Source organism: Salpingoeca rosetta (genome assembly GCF_000188695.1).
Source record: "Salpingoeca rosetta unplaced genomic scaffold supercont1.32, whole genome shotgun sequence".
Taxonomy (NCBI): Eukaryota; class Choanoflagellata; order Craspedida; family Salpingoecidae; genus Salpingoeca; species Salpingoeca rosetta.
The window spans coordinates 71303-80476 of record NW_004754902.1 but is presented as its reverse complement, the minus strand read 5'-3'; the positions used below and the strand labels follow the sequence as shown (position 1 = coordinate 80476).

Sequence of the window (9174 nt, the reverse complement as noted above, 5' to 3'; positions counted from 1 at the left end):
TGCCACAGGCTGACGACGATGATGCTGCTGTTGTTGCTGATGTTGCAGTCCTTGGCGCACGCCATCACCACCACGCCCACCGGTCTGTCCTTGAGCGTTGGCTGGGTTGTGGTAGCACTCGTGCTCCTTGTGGTAACCAAACTTGCCACACCACTTGCAGATGGACTTTTGGCGCTGTTGTCGTGCCTTTCCCTCACCAGCCCTTCGCTTGGCAGACATGCGAAACACCTTGTCATCAAACGCTGATGCTGGTTGCTGTGGTGGAGTCGCGTGCAGAACCTTCATCATCGTCTCATTCACTGTTGCTGTTGGCTCTTTGAACTCCTTCATGAAGTCAGTGGGCTTGCTGCTGTGGAGACAGGCAAACAGAATCCAGGATGCTGTTGTTTCTTTCGTCATAGCCTCACTCATCTCGTACCCAGCCTTCATCTTCTCGTAGGCCGTCAACACTCTCTTGCTGTAGGAGTCTTGGCTGTCATCGTTCTGCCAAGCTGTTGCAGCAATGAACTCTGCGAGGTAGGTCGCCTTCTTTCGCTCATCGTTCGCGTGCTTGTAGTAGTTGTCGAGTGCGCGCCAAGCTGCTGTTGGATCATCATGCCCTCGCACAATCAAGGCCACCGCCTCCTCACAGTTCTCCAGCGCTAACATCAAGCTGAGGTGGACGTGCTCCTTCTCTTCCGTGGAGGCGCCCTCATCACCCTCAAGCACCTTCTCCGACCCGGGTAGTGTTCGTTTCACATACCGTTTGAAGTTGAGCTGGAAGAGGCGAAGTTGATCTGGACTCCCGTTGAAGTGGGGAAGGGAAGCCAGGGACAGGTCCATGGGTCTCATAATCTGTGCCATGTCGAACGCAAGACAAGCAGAGGATGTACGGGTGTTTGTGTGTGCGTGCGTTAGCGTAGTGGTATGCTCACTTGTCTGCGTGTGTTTGTGTGGGTTTACTGTGTGATGTGGAAGACAGACGGGAACAAGGATGAATGAACACAAGTGAAGCACTCCCGCATTGTGGCAGAAACAACAAAGAGATTGGACGAAGAACAACACGCAAACATATGCAATACCGCACTTTGTGTGGAAGCAACACACAGCTTGAACGAAGAAAACGGAAGTGTAACGACCACAGCAGAACCGGTTGGATCGCAGAACTATTCATGCTGTCTCCAGCTTTCCGGACAGAAGCAAACACATCCACATGCACATGACACGGACTCGTCTCGCCACAGGGCCCGTGGAACAGAAGACGACGAAGCCCGTGCGGGAACGTCGCGTGTCAACGTCGGAGGCGAACGACGCATCCGAGTACGCTGAGAGTACGCCGTCGGCAGTGCTGCCGTTGCTGGCGTCGCCAGTGGCGGCGTACTTGATGGTGTAGGACAAGGTGCCCTTGATGTAGCGAAGAAGGTGCTTGGTAGCCTTCCAGTGGTCCATGCCGAAGTGCTGCATACGGCGAGACAGGATGGAGACAGCCGCCGAGATGTCTGGGCGCGTCATCGTCGCAGCATAGAGGAGGGAGCCAAGCAGCTCGCGGAACGGCACATCCGGGAGTGGCTCCTCCTTGTCGGCTGGCTTGTCAACGTAGCCTGTGCAGAGCGGCGTGCCGACCGGCTTGCAGTCAGCCATGCCGAAGGCCTCCAGCACGTTGCGCAGGTAGTGCTCCTGGCTCATGGTGACGGTCCTGGCCTTGCGGTCGTGCTGCACCTTGATGCCGAGACATATGTCTGGGCTGCCCAGGTCCTTCATCTTGAAGCGCTTGGAGATGGAGTTCTTGAACGCGGCCATGTCGCTGTCGCTGTCGGCGAAGATGAGCAGGTCGTCCACGTAGACGGCAACCCACATCATCTTGCCACCCTTGCAGGTGCGGCGGTAGATGCAGGCGTCCGTGGCTGTGGCGACGAAGTCCTGCTCGCGCATCCAGGCGTCCAGCGTGTGGTTCCACAGACGCGGGCTCTGCTTCAGCCCATACAGCCCGCGCTTGAGGCGCAGGACTGTATTCGGCGAGAAGATCCCGTCGACGGCCGGTGGCTGGACGTAGATCTCGTGATCCACGGGCGCGTTGAGGAACGCCGTGTTGACGTCCATCTGTTGGATGTCCATGCCACGCGCGACGGCCATGGCGAGCATGGTGCGGATGGCTGCGATGGTAGCCGTTGGAGCAAAGGTGTCCGTGTAGTTTGTTGAGACACGACAGGTGTGTGTGTGTGTGTTTACTGTAGGCAAACGCAACAAACAAGAACACAAGGAGAATGAACAAGCACAGCAAGCTGCTGCCAAATCAACTCGGGCAGCACGCTCAAACAACCACAAGACAAGTGCACACACAGTCAACAACGCTAGAGTGTGCACGAACACAAACAATCTAAACAGCGAACAGCATGCATACATGCGCGCAGAGCAATGCTAGGCATGGCATGAATGCTTGCAGGCAAGCATACACAACAGACAACACTTCACAACACTGCATGGCACGCACACATGGCATTTGCCAAGCATGACGGGCATGCACACACACATGGCACACATGACACACAACTCACGTGTGCAGGGGAAGGAGGAGAGGAGAGGCAGTTGGCACACATGCATGCCAGCAGAGAGGAAGGAATGTTTGCCAACGGAAAAGCCACAAAGCAGGTGTTGTTGGCAAACAAGACAAAACCACACGAGAAGGCAAATTAGGAAGGACTCAACACAAAACAGAAACTCACTCACTCTCAACACTCCCCCTCAACTGCCTTCTTCTGCTCCGTCTCAGCCATCGCTATTTCCACCAGTCGTGGCAGGTGCTGCTCGAAGGTCTGCTTGTCCAGTGCCTTGGTCAGCGCGTCGGCAACCATCTGCGTGCCGGGACAGTGTTGCAGCACAATGGTTCCGTCGGCGATGAGCTCCCGCACGAAGTGGTGGCGTACCCGGATGTGCTTCGTGCGCGGCTTGGTGACGTGGTCGTTGCCGATGGCGATGGCCGCCTGGTTATCTGTCAGCATCTTGGTGGCTCCAGCCTCGGGCTCGTCGAGGTCCATGAGCAGCTGCCGCAGGAAGACAACGTCCTGCGCTGCGGCGGAGATGGCCATGTACTCGGCCTCGGCGGTGCTCAGCGCAACCGTGGGTTGCAGCCAGCTGCTCCAAGACACAAGACAGCCGTTGATGTAGCAGGTGAAGCCCGTCGTGGAGCGGCCCGTCAGCTGGTCTGTGCCGAAGCTGGCATCGCTGTAGCACACAAGGTCCAGCGGCTGGTCCTTGCGCGTGCCGCTGCGTCGCTTGAAGAGGAGGCCGTGCTCGCTCGTCGCCTTCAGGTACCGCACGACGTGCTTGTGTTGTGATGCAGTTGGTGGTGTGTATTGGTTCGGGCAACACAAGAGAGAATGAACAAACAGAGCACTCTTGCGCCACTTATACAACGAAGTGGCATGCAAGAAATGCAAAAAGAACAAGCATGCATGCGGGCGACAAGGCATGGTGGCAATGTCAGGCATGGCATGCACGCAAACACTCAAAGGTATGTGACCGTTGTCAACACCGAGTTAACCACACAAACTCCTCTGCTAAGCCAAATTGTGGGGTTAAATGTAACCACACAAAAACCTCTAACAGAGCAAACTGTGGGCTTAACAACTACTCACACAAATCCCTCTAACAAAGCAAACTGTGGGCTTATCCGCCAAAGACGGATATCGCCCACACAACATTCCTCCCCACCAAGACAATGCAACATATCAATCAAGCAACACATCAGCGTCGACGTCCTCGTCGAGAGCATCAGCCGGCGTCGTGTCGTCTTGGGCCGTGTACGCCTTCAGCCTCGCGACGTGGACGACTTGAGCTGGTCCACCTGCTTCCGGAATGATGCCGTAGTTCCACTGGGACAGCTTCCTGGTCACGACGTACGGGCCGCGCCAGAGACGAGCGAGCTTCGTGGTCGTACCAGGCTTGACACGCGGCGTGTAGAGCAGTACGCGATCGTTGGTGCTGAAAGCTGGCGGGTCGGGCTTGTCGGCGTTGGCGCTGTCGCGCTCGGATCGGCGCTGCACGATGAAGTCCCGCACAAGCTCATGGGCCTCAGCTAGCACCTCCGTTGCTCGGGCGACGTGATGGGCCTGGTCTGCTGGTGTGGCGGCATCTGGTTCAGCGGGCAGACCTGGGTCGAGTGGCTCCCGGCCGAACATGAGGAAGAAGGGCGTATTGCCCACGGCGGCATGGAAGGTGGTGTTGTACGCGGAAGTCACGAGGCCCAGGTAGGTGTCCCAGTCGGCCTGGTTGGACTCGACGAACGCGGCGAGCATCCGCGTCAAGGTTCGGTTGAACCGCTCCACCGTCCCGTTCGTCTGTGGATGGTAGGGCGTCGTCCACACCTTCTTGGCACCAAGCGCGTGGTAGAAGGCCTTGGCGTCGTTGGAGCGGAAGTTGGGGCCCTGGTCCGTGAGGAACTTGCGAGGCGTGCCGAGGGTCGCCACGACCCTGTTGACAACGAAGTCGACGACACGCGGCGTCTTCTGGTCTGGCACCGCAGCTGTCACCATGAACCGCGTGAAGAGGTCGCATGCCACGATGACGTACTTGTTGCCTGCGTCAGTCACAGGCAGGGGGCCGAGAACATCCATAGCGACGACGTCCAGCGGGTGGGTAGCGACCACTGTGCCAAGTGGCAGCTTGCGGGGCGCCGTGTCCTTGGCGCGCAGGCACGACCCGCACTGAAGCGTCCACGTCTTGACATCGGCGTAAAGGCCCGGCCAGAAGAAGTTGCGGGAGGCGCGGTCGTGGGTGCGCTGCACGCCCAAGTGACCGGATGTCGGATCAGCGTGCACCTTCAGGAAGACGCTCTTGCGCAGAGTCTCCGGCACAACGATCTTGTCCTTGGCGAGCAGCAGTCCCGAGACCTCGCTGATGGTGAAGTCGTCAATCTGCTTCCAGAACCGTGCCTCCGGAACAGCCAGAGCGCCGAAGTCTGGCACCGTCGCGTCGTGCAGGTAGGCTGTCACAGCCTTGCAGAAGGGATCCTTGGCCTGCTCTCGCAGCAGGGCAGCAGTGGTGATGCGGGATGGCACCGCACGTCTCACGTCTGCGTCGGCGCCCATGTTCTGAAGAAGTGGATCGAGGCCTTCCTCATCGTCATCGCCTTCCTCGCCAGGCTCGACGTCAGCGTGGTCGGGCTGCACCGGGGCGATGAGGCGGGACAAGGCGTCAGCCACGACGTTCTCTGTGCCTGGCTTGTGAACGACGTCGAAGTCCATGTCCTGAAGGGCGAGCGCCCAGCGGCCCAAGCGGCCAGTCGGGTCCTTGAGGTTGCGAAGCCACTGCAGGGCGCGGTGGTCGGTGACGACGGTGAACCGCTGGCCATGGAGGTAGGGGCGGAACTTCTTGACCGCCCAGACCAGCGCAAGACACTCCTGCTCTGTCACTGAGTACTTGCGTTCAGCCTTGTTCAGTACGCGCGAGATGAAGGCGACGGGGCGAAGCTTGCCGTCGCCGTCCTGGCGCTGCTGCAGCACAGCACCGAGACCCACACCGGATGCGTCGGTGGCGAGGGTGAACGGGCGGGCGAAGTCAGGGTAGACCAGCACCGGGGACGAGGCGAGCGCAGCCTTCAGGCGACGGAACGCCACCTGCTGCGGCTCGCCAAACTTGAACTCAGTGCCGTCACGAAGTAGCGCGTACAGCGGTGCCCCGATCTCGGCGAACTTGTCGACAAAACGGCGGTAGAACCCAGCCATGCCGAGAAAGGCGCGCAGCTCGCGCACGTCCTTGGGCGCCGGCATGCTGAAGATGGCGTCGATCTTGGCCGGGTTGGGCTTGACCCCGTGCTTGGACACCAGGTGCCCGAGATACTCCAGCTCGTCCTGGATGAAGCTGCACTTGTCGCGCCGCAGCTGTAGGTTGACCGCACGAAGGCGCTCGAGGACAGTGCGCAGAGTGGCCAGATGAGCGTCGAAGGTCGGCGAGAAGATGACGATGTCGTCCAGGTACATGCTCACACCGGCGACGTCAGCGAGTACGGTGTTAATACAGCGCTGGAAATGGCCCGGTGCATTGCGCAGACCGAAGGGGACGACGGTGTATTCAAACACACCGTTCTTGGTGACGAAGGCGGTCTTGGAGCAGTCGTCGGGGTGCAGCGGTACTTGGTGGTACGCAGAGGCCAGGTCCAGGCTACTGAAGAACTTGGCACCCGCCATGGCCTCCAGGGTGTCGTCCAGGCGCGGGAGCGGGTAAGCGTCGGGAACGCTGACGGCGTTCAAGCGGCGATAGTCAACGACAAGCCGGTACTCGCCTGTCTTCTTCTTGATGAGGATCACGGGGGACGCCCATGGCGAGAAGGACGGACGCACTATGCCAGCAGCGATGTGGTCCTTGACGATGCGCTCGACCACCTCGCTCTCGTGGTGAGAGAGGCGGTAGGGGCGGCGTGCTACAGGTGGTGTGTCGCCTGTCTCGATGCGCATGCTGGGGAGCATGGCCTTGGTCAAGGGCTCTCCAGGCTTGGCGAACGCGTCCTTAAACTCCTCGAGCAGCCGCTGGAGCTGGTGCTGTTGGCCGCGCGAGAGCATCGACGCAGCGACTTGGGTGGGTGCATCAGCGGTGTCCACTGCGTTGACGTCCGCTTGCACGGCGTTGCCCTCTGGCAGGATTAGGCAGCGATCGGCAACGTCAACGAGGGCGCGCATGGCGCTGAGGATGTCGGCACCCAGCAGCACAGCATGGGCGAGGCGATCAACGACGATGACGCTGTGACGAAGCTGCGCCGTGCCGATGGTGAAGAGGCAGTCGGTCGTTCCGAGCACCTTGAGCACACCCTGATCAGCGGTGCGGAGAACGGCGTCGGAAGAGTTGAGCGGGCCGTCGCGGCCCCGGCGATACACGTCGCTGGACATGAGCGTGACGCTGGCGCCCGTGTCTATGAGGGCGCTGATGCGGTCGCCGTTGACGTCGATGGGGACCCTCAGCGACACCGCACCGCGCACCTGTGCGGCACACACGTCAGCGTCGGGCGGCGTCTCAATGTCATCCGTGTCAACGGCGTGCACTCCGCGGCGACTCCGCTGTGGCCCGTTACGCCGCTGCTCGGCGGCCTTGCGCTTCATGCAGTCCTTGATCACGTGACCGGGTTTCTTGCAGTAGAAGCAGCGGACGATGCGAGGGTTGTCGTCGCGCCGGGACTGGTTGCCGGCGAAGGAGCGGCGTGGCTGCTGCCGTGGGGGAGCAGAGACGAACGCAGCGTCGTGCTGGTGCTGATGCTGCTGGGTGGGTATGCCACGTCGTGCGGCGAGGCGCGCCTCCGCCTTCTGTGCCAGGGTCACAGCCTCGGCAAACGATGAGGGCGCAGCAACTCCAAGCAGCACAGCAACGTCGTCGCGAAGCCCAGAGAGGAACAAGTCGACGTAGGTGTCAGCCGACTCCTCCAGCTCCGTGGTGAGCGCCGTAATGGCGACGGCGAACGCGCCAACCGGCTCCAAGGGGCCTTGGCGACGCGTCTGCAGCTGGCGTCGCACGGCTGCCGTGTCGCGGTGAGAGTCGAACGTAGCGATGATGTAGTCGGAAACGGCCCTGAAGCGCACAGCCGTGAGGTCGGGGAACTTGTCCAGGAGGGCGTCGAGGATCGAGGGATGCACATGGCATGCGATGGCCAGCGCTGGGTCAACAGCCAGCGCGCCACACAGGGTCTCGAAGCGACGCAGCCACCTCCTGGTGTCAATCGAGGAGAAGGGCACGAGTTTCTCCACCGGTAGCTGCAGGATGGCCCGTGCGGATGCGGGTGGGGCCGACGAACGCGCCGCTGTGGACGCAGATGACGAAGACGCCTTCGATCGGGTCTCCATGACGAAAGGTGCGCACAACGCAAGCGGCACTCAAAAGAGACAAGAAACACGAATGCCGCAAAAGGACACAAGGTAAACGGTATACAGGTGTAGGCGTATGACAGAGATCGTGTGCACGGATGCTGGTGCGAAGAATGGACGCAATAGCACCAACAGAAGGGAAGCACAAGCACACACAAGATCAAGAGGAAAGTAGGGGCTTATGAAAAGCACGAACGCACACACACGCACGGATGTGAAAGTCACTCACTGCACGAGAACGGGGAAAGTTCTGACAAAGGCAAAGGATGCACACAAGAGCCAGCACACGTACAATGGTGGCAAACGCAAAAAGAATCACGAGAAGAGGCAAAAAGAGGTGGAACACAGGTCATGAACAGGAGCACGAACCGCGTGAAAACGTGCGCGACGGTAGCAGGTCGAAATCCACTTGTTGAAGGACAACCAATGGTCCAGATGAGTTCGAGAGGCCTTCACCTGCAAGCGAGAAGGGAGATAGTGGTGGGAGAGCCAAAAGAGATCACGAGAAACGAACCACAAGCGAGAAAACACGAGCACTCCCACCCCAAGATGTGCGTGGTCACCAAATGTTGTGATGCAGTTGGTGGTGTGTATTGGTTCGGGCAACACAAGAGAGAATGAACAAACAGAGCACTCTTGCGCCACTTATACAACGAAGTGGCATGCAAGAAATGCAAAAAGAACAAGCATGCATGCGGGCGACAAGGCATGGTGGCAATGTCAGGCATGGCATGCACGCAAACACTCAAAGGTATGTGACCGTTGTCAACACCGAGTTAACCACACAAACTCCTCTGCTAAGCCAAATTGTGGGGTTAAATGTAACCACACAAAAACCTCTAACAGAGCAAACTGTGGGCTTAACAACTACTCACACAAATCCCTCTAACAAAGCAAACTGTGGGCTTATCCGCCAAAGACGGATATCGCCCACACAACAACAGCATGGTCCACCGCTCGTGTCGGAGGGCGACGTGCCAGCGTGCATCGGCGATGCAGCGAAGGAGCCAGAGCCTGGCCCACCGATGGCGAGCACAGGCGTGCGCTTCTTGGGACGATGCAGGCGGCGCTCCTCCTGGATGAGGTCCCGCCGTCATCTTGGACAGCGATGGCGGCGGGTCCTTCGCGCTCCATGAACCGCATCGCCACATCAAACTCCGCGGGGGAGTTCGTTGCGGACGAAGGTGCGCAGGTCGTCCTCCGGGATGGACACGCCGGCAGCAAGGAGCTGCCAGTTGATGTCCGTGATGCGGGACATGAACGTGTTCGACGGTGTCCGTGGGCAACCAGGTGGTCGAGGAGAAGCTGCTGCCTGAGACAACTGACGTGGTCCTTGCCGCTGCGGATG

At 59.5% G+C, this 9174-nt stretch overlaps 3 protein-coding genes across 3 annotated transcripts in view; all 3 read right to left on the bottom strand.

Moving 5' to 3' along the window:
• PTSG_12976 (uncharacterized protein) overlaps window positions 1-2121 on the bottom strand; it is a gene marked incomplete at both ends in the record, with an annotated part of 5582 nt that extends 3461 nt beyond the window's left edge. The window contains 2 exons of the mRNA XM_004988858.1: window positions 119-834; window positions 1210-2121. Coding sequence (XP_004988915.1) covers window positions 119-834; window positions 1210-2121 — 1628 coding nt within the window. The remainder of the gene's footprint in view (window positions 1-118; window positions 835-1209) is intronic.
• Window positions 2122-2708: 587 nt separating this feature from the next.
• On the bottom strand, window positions 2709-7805 carry PTSG_12975 (uncharacterized protein; the record flags this gene model as incomplete). The annotated part of the gene is made up of 2 exons (XM_004988857.1): window positions 2709-3302; window positions 3723-7805. The coding sequence occupies 2 exons, from the start codon at window positions 7803-7805 to the stop codon at window positions 2709-2711; spliced, it is 4677 nt and encodes a 1558-aa protein (XP_004988914.1).
• Window positions 7806-8732: 927 nt separating this feature from the next.
• Window positions 8733-9084, bottom strand: PTSG_12974 (uncharacterized protein; the record flags this gene model as incomplete). The annotated part of the gene is made up of 2 exons (XM_004988856.1): window positions 8733-8981; window positions 9007-9084. The coding sequence occupies 2 exons, from the start codon at window positions 9082-9084 to the stop codon at window positions 8733-8735; spliced, it is 327 nt and encodes a 108-aa protein (XP_004988913.1).
• Window positions 9085-9174: the final 90 nt, after the last annotated feature.